This window comes from Schistocerca americana, chromosome 3 (genome assembly GCF_021461395.2).
Source record: "Schistocerca americana isolate TAMUIC-IGC-003095 chromosome 3, iqSchAmer2.1, whole genome shotgun sequence".
Lineage (NCBI taxonomy): Eukaryota > Metazoa > Arthropoda > Insecta > Orthoptera > Acrididae > Schistocerca > Schistocerca americana.
The window spans coordinates 801,635,782-801,652,835 of NC_060121.1; the positions used below are offsets into that span (position 1 = coordinate 801,635,782).

The 17,054-nt window shown below is 40.8% G+C and overlaps 1 protein-coding gene across 1 annotated transcript in view; it reads right to left on the bottom strand.

The window, feature by feature from the left end:
* The window catches only part of LOC124606410 (dipeptidase 1-like), a 347,567-nt gene that overhangs the window by 36,423 nt on the left and 294,090 nt on the right, over nucleotides 1–17,054 (bottom strand). Inside the window, exons 7-8 of the mRNA XM_047138391.1 lie at nucleotides 11,760–11,844; nucleotides 4,804–4,879 (exon numbers count right to left, since the gene is read on the bottom strand). Of these exons, the coding sequence (XP_046994347.1) occupies nucleotides 4,804–4,879; nucleotides 11,760–11,844 (161 nt within the window). The remainder of the gene's footprint in view (nucleotides 1–4,803; nucleotides 4,880–11,759; nucleotides 11,845–17,054) is intronic.

Here is a 17,054-nt window from a genome sequence, read left to right on the forward strand (position 1 = left end):
TGGAACTGCACTTCTGTACGTTCATGAGCCGTATCTAATGATAAACATATAGCCTACAACTCTGTATATTGTCATTAGATTATGGTTTTACTCCAGATTTTTATGTTCTAATATCAAAATATTTCTTTATTCATCGGACTAATGAATATATCCATGTCTAGCTGACATTTAAACAAGGAGGTAAAATACGTATTTTACTCTCAAACTATTTTTAGGACAGCTTTACGTAGCCACCGGAAATTTAGGTTGCGAACACGATTAAAATTTACGTTAAGAAAATGGAAATGTCCCAAGCAGTTAACGTTTCAAACATTTTAGGAGTAAATGTGTGACTAAAATAGAACAAAACAAAAATATTTTTTTCAGGTTTATGAATAATATACAGGCCAGTTATGTTACGAATGCTGGAGAGAAGCCTCGGGTACAGAACAGACACCCAATGTAACGAACCAAGCATAGAAAAGGACTACGATTTGCAACATGGAATGTAAACTCTGTGTACAAACCTGAGGCGGCAATAAGTTTAGTTAAGGAATTGGAAAAGTAGAAAATGTCGGTAGTTGCCCTGCAGGCAGTTCGATGGGAAGGTACAGGGACAATAGATGTAGATAATTACGCAATATTCTATGGGGAAGCAGGCAAGCACAGTTTGGGAACTGGTTTCCGTGTTAACAGAGACATAGTACCAATGGTAAATAATTCCACGGCAGTGAATCCAGAAATATCAGTTCTAAATTTATCAATGAAAAATCACGAAGTTTCCTTTGTGAACTGTCATCCACGAATAGAGGAAAGTGATGATCAAGGGAAGCATATATTCATAGAAGAGCTGGAAGATGTTATGGATTCCATCCCTAAAAACAGCTGCAGAATTCTCATCGGCGATTTTTATGCCAAGATCTGATAGGACATCAGCTTTACTTCCATAATGTGCCTTCATAGTCCGCATGACAATAATAATGACAATGGAATCAGGATAATTAGCTCTACTAACTCCAAGGGCATGTTTATCAGTAGCACTAACTTCCCCCGCAGACATGTGCCCAACCGAACCTGGGTATCCCCAGATAGGAAAACAGTCAACCAAGTAGACCACATAGCTATTAACGCAGAAGCCAGGAATTGGATTATGGATGTAAGAAATTCCCGTGAGGCTGAGTGTGGTCCAACTCAGAGTCACCCTGAAACCAAATCTAAGACGTAAACTAAAGAAAGTGGCATGTTCACAAATAGAAAAAGCGGAACAGGAAGAAACCAGGAATAAACTTCAAGTTAAGATCAGGAATTGTTTTACAGTACTGCCAGAAACAGAGGACTCGGTTGTAAATTAGCAATGGGAAGGAATTAGAAATGTCGTTACAATAGCTGCAGGAGCAGTCTTTGGAAAAAGAGTGGCGCGGAAGCAGAAATGGTTCAGTGAGGTCTGTGAAGAGGCGGTCAGCAGGAGAAAGGGAACCCGTGAGAAGTGGTCACCGTCAACAGCTGATCAGAGGAGTAAGGCAGAATTTGGCAGAGTCCGAAGAAAATCACAAGCGGTATTGCGGAGAGAAAAGAGGAAGTTCGTGAGTGGGATTATCAGATGCAGAAGCAGACTTCCAGGGACGGAGGATGTAGAACAGGTACAAAAAGGTGAGCTACCCGAGGAAAACCTATAAACCCACTGAGAAATTCATAAAAAAATGCCAGAGGCGACGCGCTGACAAATGAATATCACATTGGAAAGAAATAGGAAGAATATTTCAGTGACTTTTTAAATTGTGAAGACCCAACGACACTCTTTAACTTCTCATACCACTGACAGCAGACCCTAAACACCTACCTCCAGCTGTAGAGGAACCAGATAAAACGACTTAACAAAGACAGATACCCAGCAGAAGATGGTATCGACGCTGAAATAATTCAGGATGGGGGTGAATATCTTATCGCAATGATTCAAAAATTAATAGAGAACATTTGGAACCCTGAAAACATTCCAGAGGACTGGAGGAATGGAGTAATCTGTCCCATCCACAAGAAGTATGACCGAATGGAATGTGAGAACTATCGGTATCGTTCTGCCCAATATTTGTCATAAGATCTTCTCAAAATGTCTTCTAGATCGAATCCAACCGTTGGCAGACACCATTATTGGAGAATATCAAGGAGGACTTTGTCACGGGAGATCTATTGTCGACCAAATCTTTGTCCTAAGCCAGATCATAGGGAAAAGGTGGGAGATTGTCCAAGAACTATACTTGCTGATTGTCGACTTCAGAAAAGCATATAATTGCATTATCGGGAAAGTATGCTGAGGTGTCTGGAAGAATTCGGTTTTGTCAAGAAACTAGTAAGCCTCACGAAGGCCTGCCTGAGGTATAAAGGTAAAAGGTAAAAATTGCAAGCAACGTGCTTGAAGCATTCAAAATAAAAACTGAGCTATGGCAGGGTGATGAACTATCTCCTTTTCAATCTCGCATTAGAGAAGGTACTGCGCGAGATGTCATCTAACGAACTCAGAGGAATCCAGACCATGGATGTGAACATCAAGTATCTCAGATATGCCGATGATATAGTGCTACTATCTTGGTCGCAAGAATAATTAGGGGAAAAGGCTGACATTCTGGATACAACAGCGAGGGAAATTAGACTTCAAATCAGTCGTGACAAGAACCCGTCCTACACTATAGACACAACGAAACTCAAGAACCATTTCCACTCTTACAGACAGCTGAAGGTGCTTATCGTCAAGTCAGGAAGTTCAAGTATCTGGGCGCAGTACTCAGAGATGAACCATCAAGTAAAATGGAAATACAGGCAAGACTACAGGAAGGTATTCGGTGTTGCCACGGCCTCCGTGCTCGCCTCAAAACCAGACGTTTGAGCCGCGCGTTGTAGCCGCGTGGTCTAGGGCGCATTGTCCCAGTTTGCGAGAATCCCCCGGTCGGAGATTCAAGTCCTCCCTTGGGCATGGGTGTGTGGTTGTCCTAAGCGTAAGTTAGTTTAAGTTAGATTAAGTGGTATATAAGCGTAGGGACCCGTGACGTAAGCAGTTTGGTCCCATAGGAACTTACTACAAACTTCCAGTTTCCAGAAGTTTGTGAATACATTACAAAATAAACATTTACAAAACACTCCTACAGCCAGTAGTACCATATGGATGTGCCACTTGGAGTGCAACGGAGCACGATCTGAACAGACTGATTATATTCGAAACAATGACTTTTGGACCAGTTTACGATAATGAGAGTGAAAATGGAGGATTCGTCACAATACAAAGTCGTATGATATTTACAAAGAGCCGAACATCCTGGCTATAATGTACACGCAACGACTCGATTGGGCAGGGCATGTTGCTCGAGTGCGGGAGAACCGATGGCCGAAAGCTGTACTCAACACCAAGCCAACGGCAGAAGGCCCTTGCGAAGGCCTAGAACTCGATGGAGTGATAGCATATTCAAAGACTTTCAGAGAGTGGGACTGCTGGAAGGATGGCAGAATGGACCTGAAGACAGGCTAAATGGAGTCAATCTGTCAAAGCAGCCCGCGTTCAATTGGGCCTGATCGTGTAAAGTAAAGTAAACTAATTAAGTTTAATGAATAACATTGATTACCCAATATTAATTGATCCATGTTTTTCGAGGAGAGTAGCGGATGATATTGTACCTAGAGGATAGTGCAGATAGCAGAGTATTAATTCCTGGTCGGTGTTTCAATCTAGTGACTTATTTCACAATAACATGGAGCAATGCGCTCCAGAACGTAAGCAGTTTGTGGCATTTGCTACTATTTTTTCTTCTGGGACATGAGGTTGTGTTTTGTGCAGCGGTTGTAATATTATCAGTTGTGTGTCTTTCACTGTTATGCAACACATTAAAGCCGTTATGTGGGCATTGCTAATTTGTAAGTTACAGAGTGTTACAGTGAGTAAAATCCTTTATATATTAAAAGCTACCTACATAATGTGCAAACTGTTGTACCATACTTCATCGGTCGTGCACCATGTTGGATACTGAAACGGAATGGCTACCACTACAGAACTCCTGGTATCTGAAGTTTAACTGAATTACTCTAATACCTTAGGAATCCTACCAGTCCCTAAAATGGAAATTAGTGTTAGTTGCCAACACGTTTATTTGAAAACGTTTTCGCCAATGATTTTTGATAAAACGTCTGCTTAATCCGAGTTCACTTACTGGTTCCTGGTTCGTAGTAAAATAACAATATCACAATAGACTACCAAATATATCATTGACAAGATTTTCTCGATTTCAACACTTTTAAATTTGAATAGAGTATGTTTTGTTCCTAGTTGCACACTACGTTGTACCTAGAAATATATTTTCACGTTTGGAAAACTTTACTTTCCCGGAGTAATTTTTTCAGTTTCAGAAAAAGACTGTGACATACATAAAATGAACGCTATCACTTGAAAACCGTGTAAGATAGTATTAAACCTTTAATACATAGCAAGCTCGAAAGTATGAAATTTTTCATACCGACAATGCTTTTCTCTACTCTCATACTTGTGTAGTTACAATAACATGAAAATGTCATTTCAAGAGCTTGGATTTATAATCTGCAGTTAGAGAGGAATAATTCCGTGTAGTCCCAGAAGAATAATTATCTGGACGATACCATAGCAGAATAGCTATTACAACAGTATAGCCGGAAATGATATTCTCTGTACGAGAGAAAATCAGTCAAGAGTGCATACATTTACGAAAGAGTGGATTTTCAATAAATACGTTAGATCAGTATATAAAACATAGCTTTCTCTAAACGAAACATCTACACTGAAAGGCTGTTGCGAAGGTTTCTACTCACATGTTTATTCCATCGAAATCGCCTCCAACGCCGATGTGGTCAACTCCGATCAAATTTCTAATGTAGTTAATGTGTTCTGCAACGGAACAAAAGTTACGTGTTTCAAAACAAATATCTCAAAGAATTATTATTTCGGTTTCTATACTACTGTTGACTTAAGAAATAAAGCTGTAGATGAAGGTATTTAATAATTGCTCTAGATTAATTAAATTCGTTGAACTAAAGTTATTTACAGAAGGATCCTTGATGTTTGTTTTTAAAGTTTCCTCAAAATGAATTATCAGTCTTGCTCCTTTCAACAAGCTCAGTTTATCCGAATAAAAGCGTGCAGCTTTTGTACAGTCGTGAATCTTGTCATAAAATTTACAAGTGTCGCCCTTAATCGGAATTTGAATGTAGAAATGACTCTCCCACAAGAAAGTCTCATATACTTGGGACGTTTCGGAAAGTATGCAGGTAGGAGGACTTGGTTATTTATTATTTATTATCGCTATATATAATTTTCATCCTGAGACAAATAGGTTCAATTTAATGACGCAGTAGAAATTTTTTTTTATAGTCACACTTTATTCCACCTTGTGAGTTTCCTTATCAGTTAGAATTGGTTTTATATGTGACCTTATTAAAAATGTAGCATGTAGCGTAGTGCGACTTTTCCGATTTTTCACTCGTGGACTATTCATTGCTGAATAGTTTAAAAGAGAAGACACTTCGGCACCATTTTCGCTTATTGGAAGTACCAATTTTTCAAAGGCTTGGTTGTTAATCCCGTTCCAAAATGAGACTTTCACTCTGGGCATCTCAGTTGGTAGAGCACTTCCCCGCGAAAGGCAAAGGTCCCGAGTTCGAGTTTCGGTCCGGCACACAATTTTAATCTGCCAGGAAGATTAAATCCTGTTCCACCTAATGCTCATCTAGAGATTAGTGAGGAGACCTGTTCGTTGTCCTTTCGGTATTGCAGCTTGAGTATTTCTAACTTTAGAATGACTCTTAACGAGAACATGATTTGTGTTTTGAGCTGTAGCAAAGCCATGTTCATTAAACACAAGCGTAACATACGGTACCATCTCGCTTTCTTGGAACTCATTCACTGCTTTACGGACTAAAGCTGACTGAGAAATATGATTTGCACATTAGATGACGAAGTCGACTTGACTCAATCAACTTGCCCCATTCTGCTCCCTTAAAAGTGTTTGATTTCAGGAGTAGACTTAACAAGATCAAGACATGGAATAAACATCACTGCGAAACACATTTTGTGTAAGGTAGTCACGTACACCAAAAAACAGACAGATGTCTTGTCAGCCTTAACACGGGAACCAACGTACGCAAAAAGACCCTAATGCACACTGAACTGGAGGCAGCGGTTTTACATTGTAAGATTTTCTTATCACCCCTCGTGAAGGAGTAGTACTGTCCATGTGGTTATGCAACAAAGAGTATAAACATATATGCTTAGACTGAGTGAACAGTCATCTTCACGTTGCTGTAGTAAGCCCTCCCAGATTTCAGTCTTAAAAATCTGCATAATACACTTCTTTAGCTTATCTAATTCCGCAGATGATTGTCCTTGGTACCGTCTTTCTCACTAAACAGATTCTGTATTTATTTCGGAATACAAAAACAATTCAGCGGATCGTTTTCAAAACTAGTAATACTGAAAAAGCATCTTGTTGAATCGTTAACCACTGTAGCGGGAGCTAATCGGCATAGTACAGATATTTCGATATGTCACTGGTATTTCGGAGAGAATGCAGCCTACTGCTACAATAATAATAATTATTATTATTAATATTATTATTAGTAGTAGTAGTAAGTAGCCACAGCAGCGGCAGCAGTGCTGTTATTATTATTCTCGCGTAACCCAACATGGCTTCGAGTAAATATTGAAAAATAAGCAATGTGTTTGAATCTGAGTAAGACCTCATGATTTATTTGTGTAGTCTGAAATTTTCTGAATTCGTCGCAGAGAAAGGAACTTCATTGCAGATAAAACCAGAATCAAATAATCCTTCATCTGTTAATTTATTTCACGCGTTTCAACGTTAGCCATCATCAGAATAGTGGTTCAGATAAAAAACAAAGCATTGCATACAACATGGTTGACATGCAACGATCACGAGCGACTGACTGTTCGGTGCTCGTCAAGTAAGTTATCCTGTGTTTTTTTTTTGTGAACTAGGATGTGATAGCTAACGTCAAAACGAGCGAAATGGGTTAACAGATGAAGGAATACTGGATTATAGGGTTCTCTGAATCATAATTCCTTTATCTGTGACCCGTTCAGAAAATGGCACAATACGCAAATTAAACACCTTAGTCGCCTCTCTATTGGCCGCCTTTATGGCACACCTTCGTTAGATCTCATGAGTTCTTAAACGTATAAGCAAGACAAACTGCTATAATTTCGCAACACAATGTTCTTCAAATTAAGTGACTTATGAGGGTCACAGCATTTACTGAAGAAAAAAACTGATTATGTGTGTCAGAGTAACATGCATAAACAAATTACAGATGAAATTAAATGAAAGGATTACGGAAATCAAAATTCGAATGATTGGTCTCATACACTAAATTAGGAGGGAATGAGGAATTTGGGTAGATTGGAGCCAGTTTATATTGATGACTACACAAGTAACAGAAATATCATTCTAAAATCGATTCTTTCTGTTACTAATACTCTTGTTATATTTGAGAAGCAATGTCATTTTGTGTTCACCTTCTTCTGAAAATGCTAGGCTCGTGACGAAAGATGCACTGGCTACCTCCCGATGTTTGTAGACCACTTGTGCTCTTTAGAATTACTGAGTGCTTCATCTTACGGTACTGCGACCTGTCCGAGCCAGTTAACAACCTACCCAAACTGTTCAGCGTACTATGAAAACGTAGTTCTTTGTGGCATCATTCTTGACCTTGAAGAAATACTTTACCATACCGATATTTAATATATATCTCATATAAAAAATAATACCTGTAAACAGTATAGCTACACTTCAATCGAGTCTCAACTTCTTTGCACATTATAACGCTGTTTACCTTTCTGCACTTCCGCCGTATTTCGTCTTACTTGTACGCTACGTTCTGACAACTCCAGCAGTCTATTTCTGATACTTCTTTTGCGCCAGTACTGGAGCATTCTCAATTTGTTAGTGCCAAGTGTGTCCAAACTAGCAGACTTCCATTGAAACTTTTTTCGTTACTGTCAATAATATGCAAGTGTGTCCTAACAGAGCACTGTCTTAGTGGCGTTGATTTCCATTCCAAAGCGACTCCACACGGCAAGTTCATTAATCGAATGTTCATCACTCCTAATTCGAGCCACTTTAGGCTTCACGGCAGTCGTAATTGGGTTTCCATGGCGTTCATTTCATTCATGTTGTCCTGTTATTGAGTCTGTGACTATCTCTCTCACAAAATCACTAAACAAGTTAAATTAGGTTGTAACTTGTTGCGCACTAAGGCATTTGACTAATATTACGTTGTTGCTCAAAACATATTTCTGAGTTCATCAATTGGGGTAGAAGGCATAGCCATTGCAACAAGTACTGCAATCACCTCGACTCATAAATTTCCAGTTACTGAAACTTTCACTTCAGGCGTGAATCACTACAACATAGAGTGATATCAGCTGAGTTTATTATTACTTCATCATTATTCTAACTGGTTTGACGTACTCCACCAAGATCCCATTTCGTGTACGAAACCTTTCATCTGAGAATAGCACTTACACCCAACGTTTCGAGTGAATTCTTGGATATAGCCCAATCTTCGCCTTTCCTTTCGAGCATTCTAGAACCATGCTGTCTTAACACAAGATCGTTCATTCTTTCCCTCGCTCCTGCAAGTTCCTCCAATCGCCGATTCTACAGATAGCCTCCTCATTTCCTGTTTTATCCGTAAATCTAATTTTCAACACCCTTCTAGAGTACTACGTCTCGAACGCTACAATTTTCTTGTTTTACGATTTTCCCACATTCCGTGATTGACTTCTACACAAGAGTGTGTCCCAGGCTGACATTTTCAGTACTTTCTTTCTCAAATTAAAAACGAAGCTTGGTACTACAAGACTTCTTTTGGCTGTTTCTTTGGTAGTTTGTTATATTCTTCTTTCCTCGTCCCTCTTGTGTTAACTTGCTTCCAAGGCAGAAGCATTCCTACACTTCGTCCAAGTGGTCCACAAGTTTGATGTTTATCACTAATTTCTTTTTTCTTTTTTTCTAATTGGTACATGTTTCGTACGAAGCTTTCCTTTGAAACAAAGTTTCAGAGTGGAATAGTTTTTCTTCCTTCATGTTTTGGTACTGCGTACGTAATTTTTGTTATTTCTACAATACGACATGCTAATGTACAGTTGAAATTTCGTGAAGATTTAAGAACGCATTCAAAGTCCTCAAACGTCTCAGCCATTGTTTCCCTGGCTTTTTTTCTAACGAATTTATCATCCATATAATGTGGCACTATATATATCTGCATGTTTCAGGTACTACAAAATTTTACCCGTTCATTTATTATTCCTCTTTCGGAACTAAATTTCTGATTGGATATTCACGCATCCCTGCATAGCATTGCTGATTGAATTGTGGTTAGACTGATCGAACCTGCAACTTTTTTTTCTCATTCGTACGTATGTTTGTTCGTGGTCACCCAGTGGAAAAGTCGTTTTAATGTCGCCTAGGAAACGAACAAGCCGACAGCAATGCCTCAAAATATCTTCACACTACAGTATCAATCCTGATGATTCGCCTACTTACCTACTGAAAAATACCTTCTAACTTTCCTTAGGTTTATTCCATGATTGAGATTTACGGAACATTTGTCTAACAAAAGTGACTCAAGCCGTCTACAGCTGTTGATGGTGACAGTCCAAAACGTTTTGAAAATGGATTATTAAAATATTGACCAAGTGCGCGTAGAACGTACACGCTGACGGTTGCATACGAATTTATTTATTCACATAGTTGGTTTATTTATCCCGGCAGCCGTGGAACTCGACGAGTTTTGCAGACGCGCAGGCAGACAATCGGATGAAAAATTACAAAAGAACAATTTTTTCCGTGGGTCGTCGTTACAAATTTTCGGATTTATTAATGTAGTAGTCCTGTGAAACCACGCTCCTTGCGAAAATGCATAATTTTAGGTCAACCGGATGTACCATAAACGTTTTGATAAGTGAGCTGCGAGTATCAAAATAAATTACGTAAATGGCCACATCTTTTAACTGTATGAGGTAGAAACTTAAATGTTTTGCATCGCTATGGGTCCATAGTCCTTAGTGTGTGACATAAGTTTCATCTGGATACGGCTACATTTTCCTGAGGAAAAGGAGTCGTAACAGACGGACTCACAACAAACGATAAAACATTTTTCTCGTTTGATGTAAATACACATTAACCGTTTTAGGATATTTTCTCATAATTTGTAGCATGGAACTATACATCTTTTCAAAGTTAATGAATCTAGGTCAATGGGAAGTACCCTACGTGTTCTGATGAGTGAATCTGGAAGTGCCAAAAAATGTGAGGTAAAAGGCCGTATCCTTTAACTGCGGTGACTTAGATACTTGAATGATCTGCATCGCCAAGCGACCGTCTACGATAGTATGTGTACAAGTTTCAACTTGATTCGCCTTCTTCTTTCTAGGGAAAAGGGATCTCAGCTGTCGGACGGAGAGACAGACACACAGAGACGGAAAACAAACTGAACCTATACTTAAGGTGTTCCTTACAGTCGTTTAATCCTTAAAGCGTTCCACATAGCCTCTCCCTATTTGACTAAAACACACAAAATGTTCTTGAAATCATGCGAAACCTTCAGAAGTGTCCTCCTTTGTGATGTTGTTCAATTAGCGCGTCACATCTGCATCTAATTCGTCAATGGTGAAGCATCAGACAGCCATTATCCACATTGTTGTTTTGCGATAGATTCAATTTTGCAAAATCAAGTCTCGTCATCTGTGACGATTTTTGCCAGAAAAGAAATGTCCACGGTTTTCATTACAATCTTTCTGGAGAATACCTTGAACATTTGATACATAGAGTTTGCCGTTCTTTGCTGAATGTCGATATGTGATACATCAGTGGTGAGGCACTACGGCCGCAGACTCATCGCCAAACACTATCTGCTTACAACTAACTGGTTGACAGATATCTGTTGTTTACTCCTGTCAGTTCTATGTGCAACCATGACGCTTATGCGTCAGGAATAAAATCAGTCTTGGAAATTTTTCGATGGATGGCTTATGTAAGTATCATTTTATTCAAATTTGCAGTTATTACCAGTTTCATGTTCCACAACTTCTTTGGCATAATGTTTTCCGAATGTTATCAAACAGCTTCTTTTGTGCCACGTTACTAAGCCTGGTAGGATTCCCAAAATCTACAGTGTAAAGCCTTCCACACGTAGAAATGTGTAAACAGATAAGTTTGTAATGTTTATGTGATCACATGTTCGCCTGCATTAAGAACATTTTTGACAGACTTTGACTATCGTACTGCTTAAGGTCAGTATATTCCCATAATTATCCTCGATATTAAATGATCGTACGGATATCTCCAACTACATAATTTTAATACATTATTAAGCTATGAATCACCTATCTACGTTATTTACATCAGTATAGAAAATTACGCCTATACGTATAGAAATCCCACTGTAAATAAGATGCTAAAATATATTATTAGGTGCGAATCAAAATATATAGTCACTGGTAACAACATTGTCGTTATAGCACACTTCAACGTATGGAACATAACTGTTACCACTGCTCAGTGTATGAACAACAAATAACAAAAATTGTTTTGAAATCAGAAAACAAATTCTATGTATCGTTTTCAGTAGAACTTATAAAATATTCCCGAAAAGTAAAAAGTGACATAGCAAATTCGAGGAAGAAAATGATCACCAGAAAGATCAAGAATTAAAACATGGCGCTTGGAGACATTTCTGCCCAAACTCACCTGCTACGTCGGAAACTGATGCCTTTGGCCCACATTTCACGAAGTAGTTATAGAAAGTAACCATCACGAGTCCACGGTTGCTCGCCTGTTTGTAAACAAGAACAGATATCTGAGGTATTTTGGTTTCACAGCAGTACAGTCTAATGTGAATAAAGGTTTTAACATTAATATATCTACGAACACGTACGGGCTACTAGGCTAAGTCACTTGCACTGAGAGAATATCTATAATTTAATGCTGATTGCTCGGTGTGTTCACCAGATACAGTAAAAAGAAACTGGAAAAGAGCATTCGAAAATCTGAAATCAAAACGATCGAAATAATACCTTTTATTCAACTCCTCACTTTGTACCCGCAACAGTTAGCATAACACACCATAACAAGAAAAGGAGCCTCCTTTGTGTAGGTTATATAAATTCTTAAAACGCTCTATGCATTTCCAGACAAATAAAAATTTCGGTTAAACTGTAGGCCTATTCCTACCACTGTCTTGAGCTCCAAACTGTACAGTAAGAAATTATTTCAAACTTAACAAGAAAACAAAATAAAAGATTTTGATTAACGTATGTTTCTAAATTTTGAATCAGACATTCCAAAACTGTTAACATTCTTATAGTTATTTCCATATTTTTTGGATGATGATTTGAAAACATATGCAAATTAAATTTTTAATAAAGTATGACTTTCTTTGGATATATAGATTGTGGCCTTGTAAAACGATTGCGCTGCAACATATGCGTCGCTGGTCGTCTAGGTTTCACTTATTAGCGTCTTTTGATGGAATTGTGTCCTGTAAGCACTGTACGATTTGTTCAAAGGGTACTGAGTTGACTGTCAAAGTGCGGGAACACAGATATTTAGCTGAGAAGTTGGATATCATATTATATGTGTGATATGCTATGGTACTTCAACTGAAAAAATAAATAATTAAGACAAAGGAAACTAAAATACTTTTAGTTCAGAATTTATTGCATGGTTTGTAAAACAAAACCATATCTCATCGACAAAGAATGTATTGAAGTGGCAGTTAAAAGCAATTTTGAGGACACTTCAGAAACGAGACCCGCCAAGCAACGTTCCTTTTTTACTAATGGTTCTTTACAATAATTACTATTATTCGCTCTACCGTTTTACTTTGTCACATGCTTTGCACGGCACGAAATACACTCCTGGAAATGGAAAAAAAGAACACATTGACACCGGTGTGTCAGACCCACCATACTAGCACCGGACACTGCGAGAGGGCTGTACAAGCAATGATCACACGCACGGCACAGCGGACACACCAGGAACCGCGGCGTTGGCCGTCGAATGGCGCTAGCTGCGCAGCATTTGTGCACCGCCGCCGTCAGTGTCAGCCAGTTTGCCGTGGCATACGGAGCTCCATCGCAGTCTTTAACACTGGTAGCATGCCGCGACAGCGTGGACGTGAACCGTATGTGCAGTTGACGGACTTTGAGCGAGGGTGTATAGTGGGCATGCGGGAGGCCGGGTGGACGTACCGCCGAATTGCTCAACACGTGGGGCGTGAGGTCTCCACAGTACATCGATGTTGTCGCCAGTGGTCGGCGGAAGGTGCACGTGCCCGTCGACCTGGGACCGGACCGCAGCGACGCACGGATGCACGCCAAGACCGTAGGATCCTACGCAGTGCCGTAGGGGATCGCACCGCCACTTCCCAGCAAATTAGGGACACTGTTGCTCCTGGGGTATCGGCGAGGACCATTTGCAACCGTCTCCATGAAGCTGGGCTACGGTCCCGCACACCGTTAGGCCGTCTTCCGCTCACGCCCCAACATCGTGCAGCCCGCCTCCAGTGGTGTCGCGACAGGCGTGAATGGAGGGACGAATGGAGACGTGTCGTCTTCAGTGATGAGAGTCGCTTCTGCCTTGGTGCCAATGATGGTCGTATGCGTGTTTGGCGCCGTGCAGGTGAGCGCCACAATCAGGACTGCATACGACCGAGGCACACAGGGCCAACACCCGGCATCATGGTGTGGGGAGCGATCTCCTACACTGGCCGTACACCACTGGTGATCGTCGACGGGACACTGAATAGTGCACGGTACATCCAAACCGTCATCGAACCCATCGTTCTACCATTCCTAGACCGGCAAGGGAACTTGCTGTTCCAACAGGACAATGCACGTCTGCATGTATCCCGTGCCACCCAACGTGCTCTAGAAGGTGTAAGTCAACTACCCTGGCCAGCAAGATCTCCGGATCTGTCCCCCAATGAGCATGTTTGGGACTGGATGAAGCGTCGTCTCACGCAGTCTGCACGTCCAGCACGAACGCTGGTCCAACTGAGGCGCCAGGTGGAAATGGCATGGCAAGCCGTTCCACAGGACTACATCCAGCATCTCTACGATCGTCTCCATGGGAGAATAGCAGCCTGCATTGCTGCGAAAGGTGGATATACACTGTACTAGTGCCGACATTGTGCATGCTCTGTTGCCTGTGTCTATGTGCCTGTGGTTCTGTCAGTGTGATCATGTGATGTATCTGACCCCAGGAATGTGTCAATAAAGTTTCCCCTTCCTGGGACAATGAATTCACGGTGTTCTTATTTCAATTTCCAGGAGTGTATATTCTGAAGAATTTGAATAATTTAATTTTAACAAATTGCAAAGCAAACGGATAAGGTTATAAGAAGTGATGTAGAACCTAACACATAATTCTAGAATACACTGAAGTGCTTCGCTTCAGACAAAGTACTATTTATTAAAAATACCAGAATGGTGGACAGTCAGTGATTAAGCGAAAGTGTTTTGAATTTGTTTGAAAGCGTTTTCTATTCTCTATGGGCACCTTCACGGTGCAGATAGACATTCATGTTTGTGACTGAATGGATTTCAATAATTCCACATCAACGTTATCATTTAGTTAAATCCTGTTGCCCAAAGAGGTAAACCGAAGTGGTGATAACTAGCAAAGTTATGATGTGATGATAATACAGACCACGCATGTCCATGTGTCTGTGGCTGTATATGTTTCATTATTTTTTCTTTATTTTATCTGATTTACAAAAAAATGTAAGTCCAGCAATATTCGTCGCCCTTATTACTATCTTCCACATTACGTAATTTATGGAGAATTACCTAATGGCTGTCTCAGTTTTAGGGGATGTCTACAGTCCGGTAAGAAGCAGTGAACAGAACATGCTATTCTTTTCTATCCTGATCAGTGATTCTTTGACAATAATGTGGGAATCAGTACATAGTGTGAGTTTGCGACCAATGTCTGCTGCCTATAAATTTATTTCATATTACTTAATATGGCTATCGTAAATATATAAATCGTCATATTTCTGGAAAGACATTTGTATATCCAACCGTTGTGTCAATGTGGCACTCTGCCAGAAGAAATCTGTAAGTGCTAGATGTATCAGCACAGACTACCAGTTGGGTCAGTCTCTGATTAATTTTAGTATGTAGCCAGAACTACTTATATTTGATGTATTGAAACTGATTGAAATATATGGTGTACACAGATACTCATTGGAATAATTACCTAGGACACCAGGTAGAAATTTGAACCTTTTTCTGAAGTCTTAATTATCATTTACTGCAGTAATACTCACTCCATCCCTGTGTGTGTGTGTGTATGTGTGTGTGTGTGTGTGTGTGTGTGTGTGCGCACTCGCGCGTGCTTGTGTGTAAGTGTGTGGTTCTGTATAAAGGCCTTCTTGCAAAAAATCTATGTGATGTACAGATATGACACAAAATGTTTTAATGAGTAAATTTCAGTAAAGCATAGGAAGGACAGCTCCTTCAACTTCACTCCCGACTTCCAAGGCGAGGTCCAACTTTGCAACCACGACACCATGCAGCGCGATGTGTATATACACACATGAATAAACGTTTTGCATCACCCTGGTTCCCAGAACTCCTGTAGATATTGTATCACAGACACAGTACCTTTGACTGTTCAGAGATGTCACTAAACCTTCCCAAAGATGTAAACAACCATGCATGAGTAGCGCCTATCAGACGGAGCGGGTCTGACAGCCGATCAATTCCAGTCATTCCAACATGAAGAAAGTACACGGCTCGTGTCGTCTGTAGTTCAACCATGCCTAGACGGTCAATACCGCGGTTCGATGGCGTCCTCATTGTTACTTTGTGCCAGGAAGGGCTTTCAAGAAGGGAAGTGTCCAGGCATCTCGGAGTGAACCAAAGCGATGTTGTTAGAACAAGGAAGGGATACAGAGAGTGAGGAAATATCGATGACCTGCCTCTCTTAGGCCACCCAAGGGCTACTACTGCGGTGGATGACCGCTACCTAGGGATTATGGCTCGGAGAAACCCTGACAACAATGTCACCATGTTGAATAATCATTTTCGTGCAGCCACAGGACGTCGTGGACGTCATGTGACGACTCAAACTGTGTACAATAGGGTGCATGATGCGCAACTTCACTCCCGACTTCCAAGGCGAGGTCCAACTTTGCAACCACGACACCATGCAGCGCGATACAGATGGGTCCTATAACATGGCGAATGGGCCGCTCAGGATTGGCAGAACGGTCTCTTCAGCGATGAATGTCGCATTTGCTTGCAAGTACACAATCGTCGGAGACGAGTTTGGAGGAACCCCGCTCAGGCTGAACGCCTGAGACAACCTGTCCAACGACTGCGACAAGGTGGATGTTCCCTGCTGTTTTGGGGTGGCATATTGTGGGGCCGACGTACGCCGCTGGTTATCGTGGCAGGCGCCGTAACGGGTGTTCGATACATGAATGCCATCGCCCATGCGATAGTGCAACCATATTAGCAGCATACTGGCGAGGCATTCGTCTTCATGGACGGCAATTCGTGCCCCCATCGTGCACATCTTGTGAATGACTTCCTTCAGGATAACAAGATCGCTGTACTAGAGTGGCCAGCATGTTTTCCAGACATGAACTCTATCGAACATGTCTGGGATAGTTTGAAAAGGGCCATTTATGAACGACGTGACCCACCAACCATTCTGAGGGATCTACGCCGAATCGCAGTTGAGGAGTGGAACGATGTGGACCAATAGTGCCATGATGAACTTGTAGATAGTATTGCACGACGATTACAGGAATGCTTCAGTGCAAGAGGGCGTGCTACTGGGTATTAGAGGTACCGGTGTGTACAAAATCTGGACCACAACTTCTCAAGGTCTCGATGTATGATGGTACCAAACGCAGTGTGTGGTTTTCATGAGCAATAAAAAGAGTAGAAATGATGTTTATGTTGATCTCTGTTCCAATTTTCCGTACAGGTTCCGGAACTTGCGGAACCGAGGTGATGCAAAACTTTTTTT